This window comes from Podarcis erhardii (assembly GCF_964252035.2).
Source record: "Podarcis erhardii genome assembly, chromosome: 12".
NCBI classification, from domain to species: Eukaryota; Metazoa; Chordata; class Lepidosauria; order Squamata; family Lacertidae; genus Podarcis; species Podarcis erhardii.
The window spans coordinates 37,332,540-37,356,902 of NC_138513.1; the positions used below are offsets into that span (position 1 = coordinate 37,332,540).

General features: G+C 41.2%; 1 protein-coding gene and 1 long non-coding RNA gene across 25 annotated transcripts in view; one reads left to right on the plus strand and one right to left on the minus strand.

The window, feature by feature from the left end:
* LOC309325710 (uncharacterized protein) overlaps positions 1-24,363 on the plus strand; it is an 87,360-nt gene that overhangs the window by 10,563 nt on the left and 52,434 nt on the right. For 10 of the 17 annotated variants that reach the window (XR_014149892.1, XR_014149894.1, XR_014149895.1 and 7 more), the window contains one exon: positions 257-2,250. The exons of 4 other annotated variants lie outside the window; for them this stretch is intronic. Coding sequence is in view for 3 of the 13 variants with exons in the window: in XM_081833999.1 (XP_081690125.1) it covers positions 257-281 (25 nt within the window). In the remaining 10 variants the exon portion in view is untranslated. Of the gene's footprint in view, positions 1-256; positions 2,251-24,363 lie in introns of those variants that run through there. 3 more of the 17 variants (XR_014149893.1, XM_081833992.1, XM_081833991.1) reach the window with 1 other exon arrangement.
* LOC309325729 overlaps positions 4,677-24,363 on the minus strand; it is a 101,865-nt gene continuing 82,178 nt past the window's right edge. For 5 of the 8 annotated variants that reach the window (XR_014149917.1, XR_014149920.1, XR_014149921.1 and 2 more), the window contains one exon: positions 4,677-4,949. This is a non-coding gene — a long non-coding RNA (uncharacterized lncRNA). Of the gene's footprint in view, positions 4,950-6,678; positions 6,814-12,395; positions 12,683-14,752; positions 14,902-24,363 lie in introns of those variants that run through there. The other 3 variants (XR_014149918.1, XR_014149919.1, XR_014149924.1) reach the window with 3 other exon arrangements.

A 24,363-nucleotide genomic window follows, 5' to 3' on the forward strand; every position in this document is an offset into this window, starting at 1 on the left:
CGTGTTTTTACATGAGTAGAATGTGTGCTTTTATTTAAAAAGCATCCCTGGGTTATTTGTGGGGCATAGGAATTTGTTCATTCCCCCCCCCCCACAAAAAAGTCCGGCCCACCACATGGTCTGAGGGACAGTGGCCTGGCCCATGGCTGAAAAAAGGTTGCTGACCCCTGGTATATAGGATTGCAGGTAGCCTAAAACTCCTTTGTGGTATGCAATGTGTCCCTCCACCTTCCTTTCACCTCTAAAATTATTTCAGTTCTTCTACTAGAGCAAACAGATGAAAAGGATGAGTGTCATGGCTGTAAACGAAGACTCTGTGTCAAACAGGCAAAGCCAGGAACAACTCTTCAAGGGAGGAAAATTGCTCACATTTTTATTGCTAAGGCAGAAGGCAGACACCTTAATCACCATCTTTCTCTGGGGAAATAAACAGTCTGCCCGATTTATTTATTATATTTTCACTTGTGTCTCCTGGTTTTATCACTGCCATGCCGTTGAAAGCGCCATTGTGCATTTCGATGACATTATCTTTACCATTTGAAGGCCCGTATAGAGAAGCAGCAATAACATGCTGCCTCTGTCTTGTGGTGACCTCAATTACACATTCCTTCCTGTTCTTTGCCTGTTGGAGATGGTGCATTCGCTATCATGTAACACACCTGCCTTCCGATAGCCGAGAAGGGGGTTGGGGTGTAACTCAGTCTTATTATTATTTCTTTTGCTTCCTTTGTTTTCAGCCATTGGGCTGGCAAACAGTGTCTGCAGCTATTCAAGTCATTTATGGGATTTAATTTTGTAAAAAAAGATTATTATTGATACATTTCTCTACCATTCTGAGACGTTTCCCCCAACAAACAGAAAGAGGATTACAGTGGGTGCTAAGCAATAAAGGCCTAGTTAGCTTAAGGTACCTTCAGAGACCAATTTCAACATAACCTTTTGCTTTTTAGATCCAAGAATTTGGACATTCCCTTCTGTTTTAAACCTATGGAGCTGACATTTACTGAATTGGACCATTGATCTCCACTCTAGCCTGGCGGCATCATCTATCTAAAAGCAGTGCTGCTCCATATAGATGAGCCTCACCTTCTCCACCCTTCCTGCTCTCTGACTTCCTGATGCCAGGCACTGAGACCCAGACTTTAGAGCATGTGCCTAAAGGCAGAGGTTCCCATTTAACTCCCTCCCCACACTTTAAAATTGCTGGCGGCCTCAGCAGATCACTTAACCAATCCCCACACTTCCAATGTCAGCATATTTGTCTAAGCTAGAGCCATATCACATAAATCACAAGCCAGGCTGCTGAAAAGGACCTCTGTCACTGGCCAATTTTTAATGAAAAATTAGACTGCAATAACACCATATTATGGAAATCACATAGGGCAGGAGGGCCTTGTTGGCTTGTTTCATAGGCTCTTCATTGGTGGTGCTAAATGTTTGTGTGAGCAGACGGGGCTTGTCGACCCCGGGAGGTAGACCATCTAGGAGAAGGTAAACTCCTAAACCTCCACTGCCTTGTGGGACATCTTTGGGAGAAAAAATGGTTAAGGAGTAAACCCTACACAAATCCAGAGTGGAGTCCCTAAGATGGTTGGATGGCACCTTGTACGCCTCCTTCTCCTGCAGCCAAGCTGGTGCCAAACGTATTGCTCTGCTTTCCTTTGACCACATCAGCAAGGCCGAGAGGGAGGTCTTGTCATCTGGGCAGCCCAGGACCTCCATACATACTTGCGCCCTGGGGAGGTCACTTCGATGCTGCTAATGCAGCAGTTTGACTTCACCTCCAGAGGCACACTCCATTGCCTCTTAAGACAGACAGATGCCAACAAGTTGTGTGTGCATTAAATCTAGGCCAGCAATTGAGGTGTCCTGTGGGTGTGATTGGCTCAACTTCAGTAAGGCCAGTAAAGTGTTCTGAAACCTGTATGGTATATGATAGAATTAGTCATGTCGATGTCTCCCCAAACTGATGGATAATCCATTTATTTCCTGGTTTTTTAACTGTCACAACAAAATCAATAACAATATGAATATAACAATATAATTTCACAGGATAGCCTTCTCCAACCTTGTGCCTTCCAGATGTTGCTGAACCACAACTCCCAATGTACCTTACCCCTGGCCATAGTGGCAGGGGCTGATGGGAGCTGTAGTCCAAACAATCTGGATAGTACCTGCTTTGGGGGAAACTGAAGTAGGGCATATGCAACAGGAGCAAGACACAAATGTGAGACATAAAACATTAATACAGAGCAATAAAATAATGTTTCCAAATGTTATCACAATTCGCTCTACTCTTAGGAGCAAATTACAAATGAGTACAGTTAGCTTTATTTTGCAAAAGGTTTGGCTTTTCTTGAACAAGGCTTGGCTAATTTGTGGGCCTCCAACTCCCATCATCCCTTGCCACTGACCATAGTGGCTGATGGGAGTTTTAGTCCAACAATATTTGGATAGTTACAGGGTAGCCACCTCTGGTCTACTTTAAGGGAGGTGTGCTCATATCCAAATAACATTTAAATACAAAACACCTGTATTATTATTTTTTCAGTAAAAGAGGATTGAGAATTGATGTCCGAAGGGAAGTTCATATTGCTTGGTAACAGTAATGATGCTTCAATCTGACTCCATGATTAAAACTTTTTTCAAAAAGTGAAAATTGGGACACAAAAGTAGTTGAGGTTTTTGTTTTTTTTTTGCAAAATCTCCAAAAAAAGAAGTCTTTTACCTATTTTTTTAAATGAAAATCGCCCAAAACCAACACTTTTCCTGGACATTTTTGCTGCTTTTAAAAAATTCTGCCCAGAGGCCATTTTTGACAGGCGAATCCCAGCTATGTCCAGAAAATTCCGGACGTATGTCAGCCCTGGTATTACATCATTCAGAACCTGTACAGATTAGGGAGCACGTTTAAGTAAAAACAAATCCTTTAACAGTAATATAAATTAACAAGATTGAAACTTTCCTTGTTAGGCCGAATTGGTGCTATTAAGATGAATGTTTTGCCAAAAATGCTGTTCTTATTTCAAACATTACAGATTGTGGACAAAACAGAGTGCTTTCGGAAGTGGCAGAGAGATATTTCCAAATTTGTCTGGCAGGGCAAAAAGCCCAGAATTAAGTTTAAGATATTAACTGATGCGAAAGAAAGAGGGGGCTTTGCCCTGCCAGACTTAAGGTTGTATTATGAATCAGCAGCTTTCTGCTGGTTAAAAGACTGGCTACTTCTTGAAGACACTGATGTATTGGATTTGGAAGGTTTTAACAATGCTTTTGGTTGGCATGCATATCTATGGTATGACAAGGTTAAGATTAACAAGGTTTTCAAGAACCATATTGTCAGAAAAGCAGTGTTTAATGTCTGGACAAAATACAAAGACTTACTGGAAAATAAAACTCCAAGGTGGCTTTCACCACTGGAAGCGAAGGCCCGAAAAAGACTCAGTATGGAGGCCAATTGGCCAAAGTATTGGGAAATATTAGAAAAAGATGGAGATAATTGGAAATTGCAGAGTATGGATAAAATGAAAGATAAAGTGCGAGATTGGTTACACTATGCTCAGATTAAGGAAGTTTTTAAACTTGACAAAAAGTTAGGATTCCAGGTGGAAAAATCGAAGCTGGAAACGGAATTGTTAGAGCCTAAGACTAAGGTACTTTCAAGAATGTACAACTTGCTGTTAAAATGGAACACACAAGATGAAACGGTAAAATCGGCCATGATAAAGTGGGCACAGGACATTGGGTATAATATCATGTTTGAGGACTGGGAAAGGTTGTGGACCACTGGGCTGAACTTCACTGCATGTAATGCTTTGAAAGAAAATGTTATGAAAATGATATATAGATGGTACATGACCCCAGTCAAACTTGCAAAAATATACAATTTGTCCGATAACAAATGCTGGAAATGTAAAGTAAGCGAAGGAACGTTCCTTCAACTCTGGTGGACCTGCCCTAGAGTGAAGGCTTTCTGGGAAATGATATATAATGAGCTGAAAAAGGTATTTAAGTATACCTTCCCTAAGAAACCAGAGGCCTTCCTTCTGGGTATTGTCGGCCAGAGGGTGTTAAAGAAGGACCGAACATTTTTTATGTATGCAACAACGGCAGCAAGGATACTCGTCGCCAAGCACTGGAAAACCCAAGATCTACCCACACTGGAAGAATGGCAGATGCAACTGATAGACTATATGGAACTGGCCGAGATGACCGGCAGAATTCGAGACCTGGGAGAGGAGACCGTAGAAGAAGACTGGAAGAATTTCAAGATTTATTTGCAAAAATATTGTAAACTGTATGAAGGTTAAGAAGGATGCTAGATTATAAATAATTTGGCTCCATTAAAATAGATGAAATGAATTATGAAGATAAGTTAAATTTAGGAAAAGACAAATTTTGGGTAACTATTAGGCTAAGCTTAATTTTTCAAGGTACGAAATAAACGTATCTAAAATTTGAGATACAACATTGGAAAATTAGATAATAAGGATGGAAACAAGGTGATAAATTGCTGGTTTAAGTTTTATAATTTGGAACGCTGGAGCGGGAGATGTGAGGAAGTCCAAAGAAGATAAGAAAATATGTTATGATATGTACTATTGTGTTTATTTATTTGTATTGTAATCAAAAAACCTTTAATAAATATAAACAAAAAAAAAAAAAAACCAGTAATATAAATTAACAGCAGCCAGTTGTTATTTCCTTGTTATAAAGCATACACAATGAAAATGGGTCCATCCAGCTTTCCTGTCCTGGAGAAAGGAGTTTTCTTGCTGAGAAAGTTGACTGTGGCAAGGGGCAACCCTGGTGTTGTGAAGTAGCCGTTCTCTTTTTGGCAACGGCCTGATTCACAACACCAGCTGCTGCACCGAGCCATACGTTTTAGATCTCTCTTCTTTGTGCTCTAGGACTTAGGGCTCGTTGGTTATCTTCCTTCCTGCCCACACCTACAAAGCAGAAATCAAAGATATGTCAGATGTTAACAAGAGCCAGCTAGCTTTCCCACTATCTCCTTTTAAGTATTATAAACTATAGAAAATTTCCCCAAATAAGACCACTCGCTTGATGCATCTTCCCCTAAAACAAATTTAGTGAAGCCAAACTAATTATATGAGGCTGCCTTTGCATTGTTTATTTGGTGTCTGATTTTCTGGCCTACCATACCAAGTAGTTTGAAGGATATTCCAAAGATATCATGTGCGAAATGCTCAAATGCATGTAAGGAATGCATAAAAAATATATTATATGCGTAAGATTACCAGTGTCGCATCAGTATAAACAATTGTTCCAGAATAAGTGTGTACCACCCTCTATTTTGACATTCACAATCACCTGCACAGATTGACATCCTCACTTCATATGAGTGCAGCGAAGTGTTGGGGAAGATCCACTCCTTTTGCTAAATTTAACCACTCTGATTTTGAGTGTAACAAGCTAGTTAACATGCATTTATCACACTAATCGGTGTTAAATTCTCTTGGGTATTCTGAGGATAACTGATGCTATAAAGCAAATATCTTTTTTTTTTTTTTTTGGGTGAGGGGGGGTCTGTTCAGTGCAGAAACACTGTAAAAACCCTGGGGTTTTCAGAATTCCAACTCACTAAAGAGTGTTAATCTAAAGTGGGAAACCACCCCATTCCCTCTAACACCCACATGGGCAATCCAAGGCCCAAATACACAGCACTAGTCACCTGGGGAAGGTGGGAGGCATGATGGGCCATTTAAAGAAGCTCACGCTGAGATGGGGGAGAGGGAATGTGAATGAGTGTGATAAAGGCTGTGTTTCTTTTTATGAGTGAGCTGGGGTGGGGCTGGGTGAGCTGGGAGACCAGAGGCCTTGCAGAGTGTGCTAGTGCTGTAATGAGGACAAGACTTGGGCTACTTCAACGTCCTCTTGGAAAGCTCACCACTGAAACATGCAAATTAAGCGTGCCAAATTTGCATATTTATAATTGACAATTACGCTGGCCAGGTTTTTGAGGCTGAGATACAGAAAGCGCTAACAGAGCCGTCCACCTGTTGCCTAAATGCTGCTGAATGATAAAACCCAACCCTGCTAATGAAGTAAGGAATGAATAGCAAACACCCCCATTGGCATGCACATTATTGCTCATATAAAAAAAGTAATCAGAAATTTGGCTGCACTGAGTTAGCTGACAATGCAAGGGAGCTCTTGAGCTTATTTTTACACTGGTGGAGCAAAGCTGCATTTCCAAAGCTGAGGAGTATATAAACCACAGAAAATCAATTCCCACTTTCTCTGACTCCACCCCACCTCCAATCTTATGTCCATACTTTTTAAAAAAATGCAAATCTGTGGGTTTTGGTTGAAAGGACAAATGTACATATTTCTTATGTCTGGTCTGCTGACTTTATATAAATTGAAATGGCTGTAACGGGAAGCATAAGGATAATGCAATCCTATATAAGTATGGTAGGAAGTAAGTCCCACTAGCTTACTCCCAGGTAAGTGGACAAAGGATTGTAGCCTGAATTTAACTGTGTGTGTTTTGTTTGCAGTTTTATTTGCGATGCTTTTTTCTTGAGAGAAAAGTCATTTGTTAAGAAAATGCTTCCTAGAAAATCAAGTAACCCTGAAAAAAAATAGCACATTTTATTTTACTAGTATTTTGCTCTCACCCAGAAAAAGAAATGATTTGGAAAACAAATTTACATGTGCATTGGCTAGAACAGTCATTGAAGGGAAATAGCTGCTTCTGAGTTGTTTGTGTGGTACCGGCTATTTTTTTTGTTGGCTTTTCTATGCTGCACAAGATTGACTGCACCAAAGAAGTTTGGCAGGATTAATCTGCAGAAGATAGAAAGACGACTGAATTAATAGGCTATTACCAAAGAAGGCGACTCTATTTGCATGAAATATTAATAGCACTAATAAACTTCTGGCAGATGAATTCCAGAGCATATGGATGGCATTTGTAGCCACGATTGCTCCAGAAAATGAAAACCAGAGAATAGGTGACAGGGTATCGTTCACCACGACCAATTACAATTAAATTGTTAGGTGGTTTGAGAGTTGCAAGCTTATGAATTGGCTGGGTCCTGTTTGGACATTTCTCCCACCTAAAGGGATTCTGCTTCAGAAGAGAGTAAGCTTGTGCAGGTCTTCCCATCCTCTTCATGGTGGAAAACAGTAAACTTCTGAATGGGAGATCCTGTGGTTAAAATATCGCTCAAATTTACCTGCTCCTCCTTCCTTGTGATGGAAGAATTAAGGGGGGGGGGAGTATGCGGAGTGTGAAGACAAAAGACATGGATTTGCAAACTTCCAAATCAAAGAGATCCATTTTTCAAGGAGTTTCAATTTCCTGTCCACTAAGCCGCCTTGTTGAGACGTCAAGCTAAATCATAGGTCGCCAAGCTTTTTGGAATATGGGCACATTTGCAAAAGTACAGTGGGCACAAATCATAAAACAGCTGCTATGGGGTGTGTGTGTGTGTCACAACTCAAAATGGCTACCACAAACAAGAGTGGGAAAAAATTACAGGACTATAGGATGGTGTGGACAGGCTCCCCCATCCCCACTCCACAATAAATGGAAAAAGGTTGCCTACATTATCCATGGCTATGCTTACTCCATTCTTTTCTCAATGGGAGGGAGGCTGGGAGTCATCCAGTGAAATGTGGGCATGTTTTAAGGGGATGTTTTTGGTGTAGCAGAGATTAAGCCAGTGCAAATAGGAGCTGAGCAGGAAGAGCAAGCACCCTCTCGTGCACTGTTGATGTTTGAGGGGATATTTATTGAGATCCTTCAGAAGTGCCAGAGGGTATAGAAAGGACTGACATAACCCGAGACCAGGAAAAAGGGACGTTGGATAAAAATAGAGGGAAAAAGAGAATTTCTTTTTATATTTGGAATTAGTGTAATACTAATGAAATATCAGGGAATATGCTAGAAAGGAACTAATTGGCTTTAGTAGAAAGGTTTGAAGGAGTTATGTATAAATATGGTTTAAACTTTGAAATTTTATGGTTTTTAAGGTAAGATATGGTTAAAGAAATTAACGGCAAATTGAATAATAGAATATTGTTAAGATAAATTATTTAAATAAAAATTGGGAAGCATGGGAAGAATTTGCTGAAATAATGAATTAAGTTAGAATACAAAAAGGGAGGTGTGAGGAGGTCCAAGAAACAAGTAAATGAAAGGATGTAATTTGGATTTGTAGTTTTCTTTTTATCTATGTTTTTTAATATTTTTTCTCTTTTGTTGTTGTATTTTCCTGATTTTTTTTCTTTTTCTTTTTTAATCCTTTTTTATATGTTTATGTATTTTTGAAAATTTGAATAAATATCATTAAAAAAAAAAAAAGAAGTGCCAGAGGGTACTGTCAGGCACCCTGGCACTTGCCATGTTGGTGACCATAGTTTAGCATGTGGATTGGAGAACCTGTGGTCTCCAGATGTTGCTGGACTCCAACCAGGTCAGGGGTTGATTCAAGCTGTGATCCAGCAACAACTGGAAGGCCACAAGTTCATCAACATTGGTTGTGCGACACAAATGACCCAGGCAATTCTTGGCCTCCTCAATTCAGCCCCAAGGACTGATGTTAACGCCAACATTAGTTGTGAAAGAAGTAAAATTGAAAGTGCACAGATGGAGGGTTGCAGTGTGCGAGTTTACCTAGGCTCCTTCACATCGTACAAATGATTTTTAGGAAGACATCTAAACGCGGTTAGTGACACATTCCAGATTTGCTGCTGTCAGATGGGAAGTGTAAGGGACGCTAAAGCATGTACAGAGGTACCTCAGTTTTTGAACACAATCCACTCTGGAAGACCGTTCGACTTCTGAAACGTTCGTAAACTGAAGCAGTTACTTCTGAGTTTTCGGTGTTCGAAAACCGAAATGTTTGACTTCCGAGACATTCGAAAACCGAGGTACCACTGTACAAGCTTGGTACTGGTTACCTAGAGTGGTTTGAGACGAATGGGTGGTTTGGACACAATTGTCTGGATTTGATTCAATTGCAATTCTCTCTCTTTCTTCCAAAGCAAAGAGTCTAACTGAAAGCAGAGGAAGGCAGCCTAACAGGCAGCTAGGTATATGATAAATTTATCTTGAATTTGTATAGATAGATAATCATAATCAGCAACTTCATTAACCAAGTAAGACTCAATTCTGCACTAATAGTTCACTCTGGATTTTGAAAGGTAGAAAAAGGTGCCAAAGGCAAAATTCCTTGAAAATTAAAATTAATTTCTCCCTGCCTCGTCTAAAACATAAATATATTCACCACCCTAGGTAGTATGCTGTATCCAAGCAACCTAACTGTGGCCAGTCTTTGGAATAGATGAAGCTTTTCACCAAAAATTCATCATGACAGTCCGTACAGTGAGCGAAGAGTGATTTGCATCGGTCCCCGTTAGCCTTACATTTTGAGCAGCATTTTTTTTTAGCCTAAGTAAACAAGTAATTCCTCCCCAAGCCAAATGTCACAATTAACCTACCCTTTTATTCCCCCCCCAAAAAAAACTTAGTGCCTCATGAAATATGTACTACCCTTTGAGCAATGTCTGTCACATTTGTTTGGTCAAGTATCTCTCATCCTAGTCATTTTTGCTGCAGCTCCTTTTAATTTTCCTGCCTGATAATACGCGTGTATAAGAGGCATACTCAGAGTACCCCCACTTGACCCAAAATACAGCGTACTGCTGGTACAAATATATCCTTACTATTTTATAAGGAACAGCCATTTACCAAAACAGAGCAGAAAAGTTATCAGCCCTATTCGTATGCACACAAATACTTTATTTCTTTGGTAACAGTGGCCTAATAATTCTGGCCCCTCTTGTCTGTGATATCTTTATCCTCCACAGGTTAATCCTGCCAAATTTCTTAGCGACAGTGTATGTCACACAGTGTATAATATCCAACAATGCAATTTTGCTAATCCTGTTTTATGAGCTTTGTGGCCCTGTCTGGTCAATCCAATAGTCGTTAAAAATCTCATGGAAGGTTTTTGGCAAGATCTCTTTTTCCTACGTAGCTTGAATTAAGTGGTTTAAGAGCCAAACATTGTACTTGAACATCTGCCAATGTCCTTCAGACACAGAATGTCAAGATACTTAATTAAATAGGCCTCCAAACTCTTTCAGACACCCCACCTTACCCAGTCAGCTCCAACATACTAAGTATAAGTGTGTTTATATAGATATATATCAGTTCAATCTTTTTCAGTACATTCTCCACACAACACAAACGGTCAAGTCGCGGCACATTCATGGCCCATTATCTTAGAAACAGATTAAAAACAAACATGTAAAGACGGTCTCATTAACAGTCCTTTTGTTGTCTTGTTTACCATTTAGTGGACTCATTACCATTAATTATTAGCAGAGGAAACGAGCAACACAGGAATGTTATTCTTTCCGGGCAAAATTTACATGTGTAAAGAATATCCGGGTTCTGTGCCATATTTCCATCCAGTTTCCTGAACAAACTGCACAAATCTTCAACCACCGCCACAACTAAAAGGACAGGGTGATTCATAATGAAGTATACAGTTTCCATTCACTATAAATGGAAACGGTATACTTCATTATGAATCACCCTGTATAGATCTGCTGCATGGAAGTGGGCAGCTGTCCCCCTAAATCAAGTAAATAAATAAACATACTTAACTATAAGTAAAAATAATCAGAGTATTTGTAATTGAAATGCTCACTGAGGTCACCTGGATGTGGCGCATTCTAGCAGTGCAACTGGCAACCAGCTGATCAGCACGCATGGCTTCCACAAACTGACCAATTGTGTCGCAGGTAGCTCAGTTTTGGAACAGGTTAGGTGGGTCTCCTACTCCCCCCCCCCAATAAATCCTGGCTTCACCCATGATATGCCTGGACTGTCAAGTTACCTGCAAAGGCCCTTCTCTGTGTGCCCCCACCAAAGGAGTGGGTGCAGCCATGAGGGAGCAGGCCCCATCTGCAGAATGCCCTCTTCAAGAAGGCTAGCTGGCCCCCACATTGTGACATTTTCACCGCCAGATTAAGACATTTTTATTTTCCCAGTCTACTCAGCTTTCAGGGACACGGGTGGCGCTGTGGTCTAAACCACTGAGCCTAGGGCTTGCCGATTGGAAGGTTGGCGGTTCAAATCCCTACGATGGGGTGAGCTCCCATTGCTCTGTTCCAGCTCCTGCCAACCTAGCACTTCAAAAGCACCTCAAAGTACAAGTTGATAAATAGGTACCACTCTGGTGGGAAGGTAAACGGCGTTTCCGTGCGCTGCTCTTGTTTCAGTGTCCCATTGTGCCAGAAGCGGCTTAGTCATGCTGGCCACATGACCCAGAAAAACTGTCTGCGGACATACGCTGGCTCCCTCGGCCTGTAAAGCGAGATGAGCGCTGCAACCCCAAAGTCGTTCGCGACTGGACTTAACTGTCAGGGGTCTTTTACCTTTACCTTTATTCAGCTTTCTGGTGCTTTTAGCGTTCTTCACACTACTGTTTCTTTTTTTTATTGCTGGCTTTATTCTGATGCTCTTTTAACTGTTCTTAAGATTTTACATTGATGCCTTTTTTATGGATTTAACCTCCCTTTGAGAGTCGTCCAGAGTACCTTTCGCAGTATAGAAAAGGTGCAAATGAACACATAAAAACATTGGTGTTCGGATGCTAGTTGCCACACCAACCATTTCTGAATGCGAAACACTAAACGGAGGAAGTGCCTCTTCCTTCTTCTCCAGTGTGACCTTATGTCATGGACTAATAAACTGCCTGTATATTTAAATTATACTTAAATAATAATAAATAATTCAGGTTTTCCAGGCACAATAGTTGTGTTGTGTGTACACACACACACACACACACACCAAGCTACATTTTCCTAATGTTACCTTATCCTGGGTGTAAACTAGTGCAGAAAAACTTGATTGATTGAATGGTTCATAAATTGCAGTTGAAACTGTGAACTGTAAATGGCATGTTACCTCCCCTATGGCAGGATGTTGGCACAGGATACTGCAGCTGATAGCACTCTCAATCCAGGCAATGAATTTCACATTATTTCATCTTGTTAAGAAATATACCTCCTTTAAATATCCTCATTTTTTAAAAAACTCAGCCGGTAATTTAAACTGGCAGAACCGAGGCATAGAAAGGTTTTAATTTGTTTAACAGCGGAAGTACTATTCTCTTCCCCACTTTTATACGGTTGGATATTCTTTGTGGAGGTTTATATTGACAGACTAAGAAATACTGATCTATTTTGGGCTTTGATGATGCCTATTTTCTTTCCTATCCCCTATTTTTTTAAAAAAATAATAATAATAATAATAATAATAATAATAGTAGTAGTAGTAGTAGTAGTAGTAGTAGTATTTTGAGGAATTTTAGTAACAAGTGGGTGACTTGTTTAGTAAAGTTTTTGATGCAGCCTATTGCCAATTATTATCCTGCTCAGTTCCTACAAGTCAGAATGTAGAGCCCTATTTCCATATCTCATCAATCTTCACATTCTCTTTGTGAGGATCAGCCATTTCTAAGCTCACCACCCACCCCTGCTTTGTTTGCTTAATGCAAATTGTACACCCTCTGATCACTGGTTCCTACTCAAGATGGCTAGATTACCTGCAGTATCAAAAGCAGTCATGCCTCTGAATGCCAGTTGCTGGGGACATGAGGGGGGGGGGAGTGGTTTCTGCAGATTTTTCCATGCTCTGAGAAAAGACGGAAGAAGCAGGATTGCAATGATTGTATGACAGCAACCTGTGGATGTGAGTGAACAATTGCACATCAAATGCTGTGAAAACACCCCTTGTCCAACATATTCTTAATTGGGATGCAGAATTATTTAAAAAAATCACCTCGGAATTTAGCATCCAACTGCAATGTGAATCATGCAACAACTTCAGCGTTGGCTTGATGGATCTGAAGGATCTCTGTGAAGACCAGCACTCTTGACTCCCACAGTCAGTTGCTTCTAGGAAGCTTGTAAACAGGACGGGTTAGGCACAGTCTAGCCCAGGGGTCTGCAACCTTTAAAACAAAAAGAGCCACTTGGACCCGTTTCCGAAGGAAAAAAAACTGGGAGCCGCAAAACCATTGCGACATTTAAAACAAATATATCTCCAGAGCCGCGATCTGATAGCGGGCGGGAAGGTGACGTCGGGACGGTGCGTGACTAACGCACGCACCGCCCCCATGCGACGTCACAGCCAGTACAGCGCCCGCCACAGTGGGGAGTGTCGGGGCGCACAATGCGCCTCCTCCCCTCGCTAGTATCCGCCCCGGAGCCGCGGCAAAGGTGTAAAAGAGCCACATGCGGCTCCGGAGCCGCGGGTTGCAGACCCCTGGTCTAGCCCATGGGTAGGCAAACTTAGGCCTGGGGGCCGGATCTGGCCCAAACGCTTTCTAAATCCGGCCCGCAGACAGCCCGGGAATCAGCGTGTTTTTACATGAGTAGAATGTGTCCTTTTATATAAAATGCATCTCTGGGTTATTTGTGGGGCATAGGAATTTGTTCATTTCCCCCCCTTCAAAATATAGTCCGGCCCCCCACAAGGTTTGAGGGACAGTGGACCGGCCCCCTGCTGAAAAAGTTTGCTGACCCCTGGTAGCCTCTAAACTTAAGATCTTCTGTTCTTAGCCACAATGGCTAATGACTATTGTAGACACAACTTCCTTGAAGTATGTTGGAATCTGGGTGTCCTTCATTCTATTATCTGAGTCAAGATTTTCCAACGAATTACTGAAAATATATAGAGATTCTTGCTAAAGCAACTTACAGTGGAATAATAGTAACAGTTGTTGCTATTATTCAGGGTACAAATCATTCAAAATATCCGTATTCTCTTTCCTAAGAGGAAACACAGGGGATGAGTGCCACCACCCACAAGGATTGTGGCCCAAACAGGGCCACTGAGAAACAAGAGGGAAATACCAGAATGCTTGTGATAATTTCCAAGGGCTGCAGAAATGCAACAAATCTAACCGGGGTGGGAAGACTCCTCCCAAAATAGCCTAATCAGGACTGAGCATGTTCAGCAGTCCAAGAATGGAGAGTGATAGCTGGAAAAGAAAAGCAAAATGGGAAGCGAACAGTTGGCTAGAAAATGAGTGCTCTGTTTAGAAGGAAGCACACTCTGCAAGAGTTTCAGGTCCCACTTGTCATTTCTGTACTATAAAATACCAGAGGTGATGGAGAAAGGTTAAAACGGGCATTTTCTCTTACACTCTTTCACTACCTGAAAGAGCAATGCTATGAACTGACCAAGCCCATCCATGCACCCATTGAATCATTGGCATTTACTGCCTGGTATAAAAGGAGAAAATGAGTTCTGCCTTTGTCTGCTGCTTCTCAGCCACAGGCGGCTAGTTTCAGACAGCGGATCAATGCACCGTTCTTCAGGCGCCAAGGGAGTCTGATATAAGGAAACTTACGTAGAGGCTCCACAAAGTGACAACCGCCTCAAGCTGTCAGATCAAGTCCTCCTCCTCCTTGTCGCCCTGCGTCTAAATGGCCGTCATAAAATACGTTGCATTTGCCTGCCAGCCAGCCATATTGGTTTTGCATGCACTCTCTGCTAATTATAATGAGGAATAATTAAGCTATTTGCTAAATTAGCAGTTCTCGCCCTATAGCCTTGTGGCTGGGCAGAGGTCCACGGAGAGGGTTTGCCACGCTACCTTGGTGAGAATTTGTGCTGACAGAACAGTCCATTCGTCTTTGCGTCTTTAGACAGCTGCGCTTACCTAGCAGAATGTAAACATCTTTGAACTTTGCTTACTGGATAAAATGAAGCATTAGTTTCCTCCTGCATTTCCTCCTGCAAGATCAATCATATATATAGGCTAGACACAGCATCCCTGTGTTTGTAATTAATCTCGTAAAGGCAGAACATCTCTGGATCGATTGCTTGCTATATTTGTCTGCAGCCTTCGAGAGGAAAAAGGGAATCGAGGGAAAGATATAAGCAGTGAGAGTAATAATCACTTCTGATCTGGATATGAAACACGCATGTAGGCAATCTATACTATAGACATACAAAACAGGAATATGCCATTGTGTCAGCTGATTCATTGCTGGAGTTGTCATTTAATAAAAAAAATTAAGCTTCTAGTTCTCATATGGGAAGTTGGGATTATTTCTAGGTATGCCAACGGAGATAAACTGATCACAGAAAGGTTAAAGGTTTTGCCTTGATATACTCTGCAAATGACATGCAATAGGGTTTTGAGCTGGAAAGTTCTTGATTTGTTTTTGCCTTGTGCTACTAAATTTCAAACCAAATAATCTAAATTACTGTAAACATCCACGAATAGAAGAGCCTGTAGATAAAACATTTGCTTTTCAAATCTGTAAGGAATCAAACCCAGTTTTGTGCAAGGATTATTATGCTGTACAAATATTTAAAATTTGCCATTTGTGGGGGAAATGCCTGAAAATTAAGAGAAAGAAAAGGGAACCTTGTAGAAAATGTGGCTTGTTTTGCTTTCTGTTAATGTTCTTTCCTTATGATACTTGGTGGCAGTAAAGAAAGTGGACAAGATGTCGATTATTAGGGTAAAGTTGAACAATTTTAGAAACATGAAGGGAATACTTGGACAATCGTATTCAAGAATTACAGGATGTACAACTGTTCATGAGCCGCTTCAGGCTATGCATATATTTATGAATATACAATCCTTCTTTTGAAATGGCACTGTGCTGTTCGATTCACAAGAGAGTTACAATAAATGCTTAATGCTGAAATGAATTCAGTGATCCCCTCCTCCGTGAATTAAACGGCAGAAAGACTCAAAACTGTTTTAACACATCAGAATATAGAGAGATCAGACTCTCACAATGCAGCTCTATAAATGTCTACTCAGAAGTAAGTCCAATAGAGCTCAATGGAGCTTACTCCCTGGGCACAGGATTGCAAATGCAGTCTCTTCCCCACAAATCAACTCTTGAGTGCACTTTTCACTGCAGAATTCACACAGAAAAAGACTGCACTGTAAGTCTATTTGATATCATAATGTGCCTGGTCACAAATAACCTCCCCAAATTTCAGCCACTTATTATTTTTAGGTTTTCTTTCTGTATACCAGCAAGCATCCCCCCAAATTCCAACCAAATTATTTTATTTGGGAGGGTGGTTTTTTCTTTTATTTTTTCTATTTACCGGTACCTCTTGCAATTTGTTGGGGCAAAGATTTTCCAACAAAAGTGATCCAAAGAAGCAGGTCTAAGTGCCCAATCATAATTTTCTTTCTGAAAACCCAAAATGCTTTTTTTTATAGATCCCTGCACACTTGGGGCACATTTTTTTTTAAACCCACCCCCCCAATGAGGAAACTTTTACAAGCAAAAGCTGATCCAGGGAAGCGAATTAAGTTCCCTTCTTCTAACACGACTTTTGTTTTGGGACACTTAACTACTAACATAATACACTGGAATTTGATTTGGTATAGTAACTCCTCATCCCAAAAATTCCAGGGTTGTTGTTTTTTTTGGGGGGGGGGGTTGGCAGTCAATTTTGAAAGCTTGGTGCTAACGTTTGGTGCTAAAGGGCTGATTCTCACAATGGGCTTTCTCTAGACTTTCTTCCATGCTGTCTTAGGAATGCTGAGTTTCCATTAGATTTTTGGATGTTACTGTAACTCCAGTAATGACCTGTGCAGTGTCTTCTGAGAAGCTCATCTGGCTATGTACTTTGAAAGGCAACAATTCATGGCTTTCACACAATCAGCTGAACACACATTAGCCTGAATTAAAATCAACAGTGCTCATATATTAGAAAGTTATAGTCCGATATTTACATCATATCAGATACTTCAACACAAATTATGTTTTCTTTTGATCATGATTGCTACTTTGGGAAAGTGAAGTATGCTATATTGAGGATGGTAATACTGTATTCAAACAGCTTAAAAATGTTAATATATAGTTTTTAGTTGTTGTTTTACTCAAGCCCAGTGCTTTTTTTTTCTTAAAAAAATGTTTAGGGGTACTTTCATTTTGACTCAAGAAAATCACCATTTTATAGTTCAAATTGAGAAAAATAAATACAGTAAATGGATAAAAGTACAAAGATTTACAAAATGTTTAGGGATATGCGTACCCCTGCACCCCCCCCCCGAAAAACACACTGATCAAGCCTATATTCAACTTACTTCAGCATATAATACACTTAGGATTTTTATGAAAATGGATTTTTAACTGAATAATATTAGCCAATCACCCAACAGTACGAAACCATTATATGCTTGCATAAGCTATAAAATGCAAATATTCAGAACATGAATTTTCACCATTATTCTTAAATGAAAGGCTAGACAATTTTAAAATGGCCATCCACACAAAACATTATCAATTTATTTTGCACAATCTGCACATGGATGAACATAGGAAACAGCCTTTGAGCAGCAATACTTGTTCCCTTCGGAAAATGCATGGATTTTTTTTTTTTTTTTAATGCCATTGTTTCCAAAGCATATGCTAAAGACAACTAGATTTGGGCAATCTTTGTTGGAGAAAATACTTGCAGAACCCTAATAGCGAGTCTGGCTGGTATCTTAAAATATATAAAAAAAGTCAATGGCCTTTCTGCCTGTTCATTGTTCAGAGAAATTACTAACTAAATCAAGGGACAAACCACTGGTCTGAATCTTTCTGCATCTATTAATCAGTTCCCTGTGCAGCAGCCTCCTTGTGTCTGCGTACAATCAGACGACAGAGGTGCTGTCTCCGGACTGTTCACGCAGACACATAAGCTGAAATGACAGACTGTTCTAGAATATCATTAAGAAGCCTGTTCCAGGGCTCTGTGCCCTCAGTGGCACAGAGAAATGGGTCACTTTGAGCAAATAAATACCCTTAAATCTAGCTTTTTCTACGGCATCACTAGGAGGGGAGGGAAAACCTTTGGAATGTCTTTGTGCAGATTTCATGAAGTTTGATCTCTGCATTCTTATAAAAGTCTCCTTGCTGTCTGTTGTCAGTTGCTTCCTGTCTGTGTAAAGGGAAAGGGGGAGAAGGGATTTATTTTTTGCCCATACAGTGGTACCTCGGGTTACATACACTTCAGGTTACATACACTTCAGGTTACAGACTCCGCTAACCCAGAAATAGTGCTTCAGGTTAAGAACTTTGCTTCATGATAAGAACAGGGCTCCGGTGGCGCGGTGGCAGTGGGAGGCCCCATTAGCTAAAGTGGTGCTTCAAGTTAAGAACAGTTTCAGGTTAAGTATGGACCTCTGGAATGAATTAAGTACCTAACCGGAGGTACCACTGTACAGTGGTACCTCGGTTTATGAACTTAATCCATTCCGGAAGTCCGTTCTTAAACCAAAGCCTTTCTTAAACCAAGGCACGCTTTCCCTAAAGAGGCCTCCACCGTTTGGATTGCGTTCTTAGACTGAGGTAAAGTTCTCAAACCAAGACACTATTTCCAGTTTTGCGGAGTTTGTAAACCGAATAGTTCTTAAACTGGACTGTTCTTAAACAGAGGTACCACTGTACATAAACTATTTATGGACTGATTAATGCTGGGGGTGTACAGGAAACAGGAAACAGCTTGAACATACCAGGAAATTGGAACTACCAGCCATCAATGACAGTCACCTATCTGCAGGCAAAGAAATGAGAAAAAATGTGCAGACAAAACCAGGAAAAATGTATAATTGCCTTTGGGAGGCAGTGTTTCTTTTCCCCCCTTAAAAACTTTTCATTGGTGAAGAATCTGATTAACATGAACTACACTATGACATTCAACAATCTTCTGAAACCCATCTGTGTGGAAAGCACCTCATGGAAGATCAAAACAGATATGATATTGATATTATGTAGGAAAAAGCAAGAGGAAAAATGGGAGTGCCTAACACAAGTTGAAAAAGAGACAAAAGAGAAGGAGAAAGATGCTTATGACACTTCAGACCCAAGTGAAGGGTTGATGAATGAAAAAGATGAGGTTGATGAATGAAAGGTTGATGAATGAAAGGTTGATGAATGAAAAAGATGTATGCTGAAGGCGATGATGAAATGAAGAGGTCAATTAACAAATCTTGGGCTGAGAGCCGAGAAAAGCAAGTCCAAGATGATTTACCAATAGACATTTGAACAAATACATCTTTTGTATGGGGCTTCTGCTGAGATCAGAGAAAGTGTGCTGTTTACACAATCTTCCGAGCAAAAACAACGAGTTTTACATTTCAGGTTGGAGATGGGAAATAAAGCATGCAGAAAAGCTTTTCTTTCAAATGTGTTGCCCTTCTCCCATAAGGCTTGAAGTGCTTTTTGTGAAATTGACAAATATAAGTAAGCTAGTTTGAGTGCAAAAAAACCAAAAATCTTTTTATTGTAATTATGAAATACAATATTCAATAAAGCAATGTTTTATAAAATTAATCACCCTACTTTTAAAGTTGGGTAGCTCAGTTGGTTAGAGCATGGTGCTGATGATGCCAAGATGGCAGGTTCGATCCCTGTATGGGGCAGCTGCAAATTCCGCAGGGTTCTTTCCAACTCTACAATTCTGATTCTGCATCAGCTTGCTTATATATTATCTCTGCTGTTGGAAGCTTCTGTCTGACCCCTGTGAGAACCCATGGCTGCAATCCTATACTACCTTATATTGTAGGACTAAGGTTAAAAAAGGTAAAGGACCCCTGGATGGCTAAGTCCATTCAAAGGTGACTACGGGGTGTGGCCCTCATTTCACTTTTCAGGCCGAGGGAGCAGGTGTTTGTCCACAGACCGCTTTCTGGGTCATGGGGCCAGCATGACTAAACTGTTTCTGGTGCAGCTGAGACCCATAAAACAAAATGCAATGTACAGTTCTTCTGAATAGACAGTATTGCAGTGTAATTTAAATGTCTGCACCAGACAAGAAAAGGACTTCAAAGGGTGCCTCCAGACCAGGGGTCAGCAAACTTTTTTATCAGGGGGCTGGTCCACTGTCCCTCAGACCTTGTGGGGGGGCGGATTATATTTTGGGGAAAAAAGAACAAATTCCTATGCCCCACAAATAACCCAGAGATGCATTTTAAATAAAAGGACACATTCTACTCATGCAAAAACACGCTGATTCCCGGACCGTCCGTGGGCCGGATTGAGAAGGCGATTGGGCTGGATCCGGGCCCCAGGCCTTAGTTTGCCTACCCATGCTCCAGACTGTCATTATTTTCCAGGAAAGATTCAAGCTCAAAGTAGAAATTTTGGTTTGCACCATCGAAATGGACCAAAGCACTTTATCATTCTAGCACAGTGTGTCCCCAAATTGGGTCTCCAGCTGGTTTTGGACTACAATTCTCATCATCCCTCACCACTGGTCTTGCTAGCAAGGGATGGTGGGAGTTGTAGTCCAAAAACAGCTGTAGACCCAACTTAGGGAAACACTGCTCCAGCACGACAAATCTACTTTTTTAAAAAACCAAAACCTTTCACAATTAGGAAAGTGGCAAGGACATGCACTGAAAAGTATGGGATGAACAAATGAGGAATAAGATGACATATAAACACCCTGCAAGCCAATCAAGATAAATGCTCATTGTCATATAACTAACTTCCTCTCAAACAAATTGAGTGAATGCTCAAGGGACGTAGCCTAACCTTTGTGTTAAGCACGGTGCAATAAATGAATGTTCCATAAACTGGTTGTCTGGAGGAGCCCAGAGATGATGGCCTAGTCTGTGTGTCTCATCAAACCTACTTAAGAACAAACTAGGGTTTAATGTGAATGCACAGTGTGTTGGTGCCACTGAAAGGTTCTCACTCTACTCCTCCTCAGCTCAAATTGCTGCTGCACCCTGGATGAAACAAGATAGAGTATGAATAGTCCTATGTCTGAAACTGGGCTCATGGTTTCTTCCCCAAAACAAATCACAAGTCCAAATTCAGATGACACAAGCCTGATTCTGGCATGTTTTGTCTTATGGCGTGGCAGCAGGAGTGAAGGAGCAGTACACCCAGGGAACTTTTGACTAATAATGCAGCAGCAGACCAGAAACAGAGCATGATGTGCATTAAAACCACACCGAGAAAGTTTAGGTAAAGGCAAAGGTACCCCTGACCGTTAGGTCCAGTCATGGACGACTCTGGGGTTGCGTGCTCATCTCGCTTTAAAGGCCGAGGGAGCCGGCGTTTGTCCGCAGACAGCTTCCAGGTCATGTGGCCAGCATGACTAAGCCGCTTCTGGCGAACCAGAGCAGCGCATGGAAACACCGTTTACCTTCCTGCCGGAGCAGTACCTATTTATCTACTTGCACTTTGACATGCTTTCGAACTGCTAGGTGAGCAGGAGCTGGGACCGAACAACGAGAGCTCACCCCGTCACGGGGATTCGAACCGCCGACCTTCTGATCGGCAAGCCCTAGGCTCTGTGGTTTAGACCACAGCGCCACCCTTGTCCCCCGAGAAAGTTTAGTGAACATTAAATGCAACTGATAAAATCTTGCCATTGATTAACTCAATTCACACTGCATAAATACACATCATACGTAATCAGGAGTCAATGGGAATCTGGTCAGCTCACTCAAGGCATACAAAAGAAAATTTTTAAAAATCAAGTGTTTTCAGTACCACTGGGACTCATATAACAATCAGTGTTGCTCAGCAAGCTGTAAAAGAGAGCAATAATTCTGCATCACAGCTGTGTGTAATCTGCACAATAATACAGGTGCACATGCAGATATGCGCTTCCTTACTGCTGCCCCAAATTCCAAGCAAAGGTAAACCAAATTATGTGCAAGAAAAACGGGATTCAGTGAACTACATTAAAATATTGACATTTCCCACAAAGATGACGAGGTCTGGTAAGAGCCAATTTCACTACGAGTGTTTGTTCCAAGATGCATGCTTTAGCAGGGTTTTAGGGGAAATGCTGCAAGAGTCTACTCCTCTCCCACCTACCCGCATGTCGTCCTGTTTTTAGCTAGTGAGACTGGAGTCATGGGAGTCCACAGAGAACTGGCCCACTATTTCTAGGGGACCTCATGACAAGCAGTGGTGGTTCTTAGCCTCTGAGGAACGTACGTTTCAGATCTGCCCCTCCATTTTCCCTCGATTATTTTATGAAATATGATCTGAGTTAGACACCTGTTTCTGATGCTTCCTTTTGGCTTTGAGTTGACTTGCCACTCCAGAGGTGGTTTTAGGGTGGTACAACTGGTGTGGTTGCACTGAGCACAGCGGTGCAGGGAGCGCTAAATCAATGGTGTAAAACAGAACGCCAGAGGCGGGAGTGCCTACTTTTAGTGTTGCACACGGTGCCACTGACATTTGAGAGCCCAAAGTCCACCACTGCCCAACCCCAGCAGCTACACTAAGATTGTTATCTTGCCCAGCAAAACAATGTATGTCCTTTTCAATAATAAGAATAATAAGACTAATAATACCTTGTCCATCTGGCTGGATTTCCCCAACCACTCTTTGAAACAAAGCAAAACAAAACACTTTTGCCTGAGAGATTTGGGCTTTCACATATTCAGCTATGAGGGCCGTTGGTAAATGAAAAGAAGCTGGTCATCTCTGAATTCTATTCCAACCCCAGCTGAGTGATGCACGCATCTGTCTAGTTGTTAAGTGCAAGATTTAGGGATAAACCAGGTTTAAATCAGTGGTGTGTTCTTTGGCTAATGAAAGAACTGCCAATGCAATTCCTTTGGAATTCATTTTAAAACAAAACTGCAAATTTGACCATCAAGTTGTTGATGATTCTTGATGAAACACAGTTGTCATTTTAAAGAAATCACATCCAAACCACCGAAGTGTGCAAATGTGAGGTCTGTTGTGTGGGTCCACTTACAATGGAGCATCTGGAAGTTGAAGCTTGCAGGGAGCATGTTTTTATGTTTCCAGAGTAATTAACAATAAACTGTTGTTTTATCTTCTTGTCTCTAGCTTTGGGTTACGGTTCATTTTCCATCTTGTTTGCCCTTAGTGGTGAGCGGTGCAATCCAAGGACAATAAACATTATATTAGATGCCACAAACAACAAAACAATTGCGGGGGCTTTGCCATTGACTGCGCTGAGTTCTCTCCTTGTTATCTGTAAGTGCAGATATGCTGGGGTGCATAAAAGCAAAAATAATAATATTTCCTCCATTTAAAAAATAAATAATAATAATGACTCTGCTAGTTTCCCACCCCCATGATAAAATATACTAATTTAAATTTATGGGAATGAAACTGAGTTGGCGTTAATTGCAGAAATGGTTTTCGTTTTGTTTTTTTCACAGCACAACTGACAGTAATTTCCCCACCAAGGCAACTTCACAATTTTACATTCTGGGCAGTGCATGTGGGTTTATTACCATTTTATCCCCATAAAAACCTTACAAGATAGCTTGGGAGTTAGCCAGTTGTGCAAGGCCACCCATAGCTAAGTTAACATTTGAACCCAAGACTCTCTATCTACCAAACCACAGCTGGCTATATAACACTTTAATATGCGCAGCTCTTGCCAATGGTGGTTGCAGTCCAGGAACACTGTGTGAGAGACCATTATATGTACAGGCTTCCTTGAAGTTCCCACTATTGCCACACCTGTTGCTGAAGAGGCAAGCCACGTTTCAAACTGAAAAGCAGCTTGCCTCCTCAGTCGTGTAAACGGCATTGGTGGTGATTTCTTTAAAATCTCCGAGTACATAGTGTTCTCTTCCCCAACAAATGGCTTCAGTGGATTGGGAAAAGGCTATAGCTCTGTGACAGAGCATGCAGAAAATCCCGGGGTTCAATCTCCAGGACCAATGCTCTGAATAAGGCAGCTTTCTGGGATTTCAGTCATTGTCTATACAAATTAAAAAGGACAACCCTGGCTCTTGATGATAGTGGCTTGAAAGCGGCTGCAATATCCCCGTCTTTAAATAATTTGTCATCAGAGGGAATCTGCCTTGGGGAGGTGTATTTGCAGCCCTCTCTCTACCAGTCACCGAGATAAGATATGAGCTTCCTTTGAAAAGATAAGAGTCATAAAGCATTCTGGAGAGAGAATGGGTGCTTAGCTAATAGATGCGCATAATTGCTAGGTAACAGTATTCCTTGATGGGGAATTTTGACAGCCAGTTTTGAGTGGCATCACAAAAGACACGCAATGTGTTCAGTGCCTGTACTCATTTCCTTGGAATCCTCCACAATATCAGCTGTAATTAAAGAGAGAGAGAGAGAAGTTCCCAAATATTTCAAGATCTCAAGCAGGCATTTTTGTGGCATTGTGTCAGAGAAGTGTATAGGCGTTAAGAGCAAGTGTTGATATTTCCCCTTTGTTCCAGCTACCGTGCTGTAAGGAGCTGAGAATGAATTGCATGGGAGTTAAAGAGAACGCGGGTTGAGGGTGGGGAGAGAAACACGCTGTGGTCTGGAGGGAAGGGGGAAGCTGTAATTACCTTCGTATGTACAGGAAGGTATTAGAGAAAT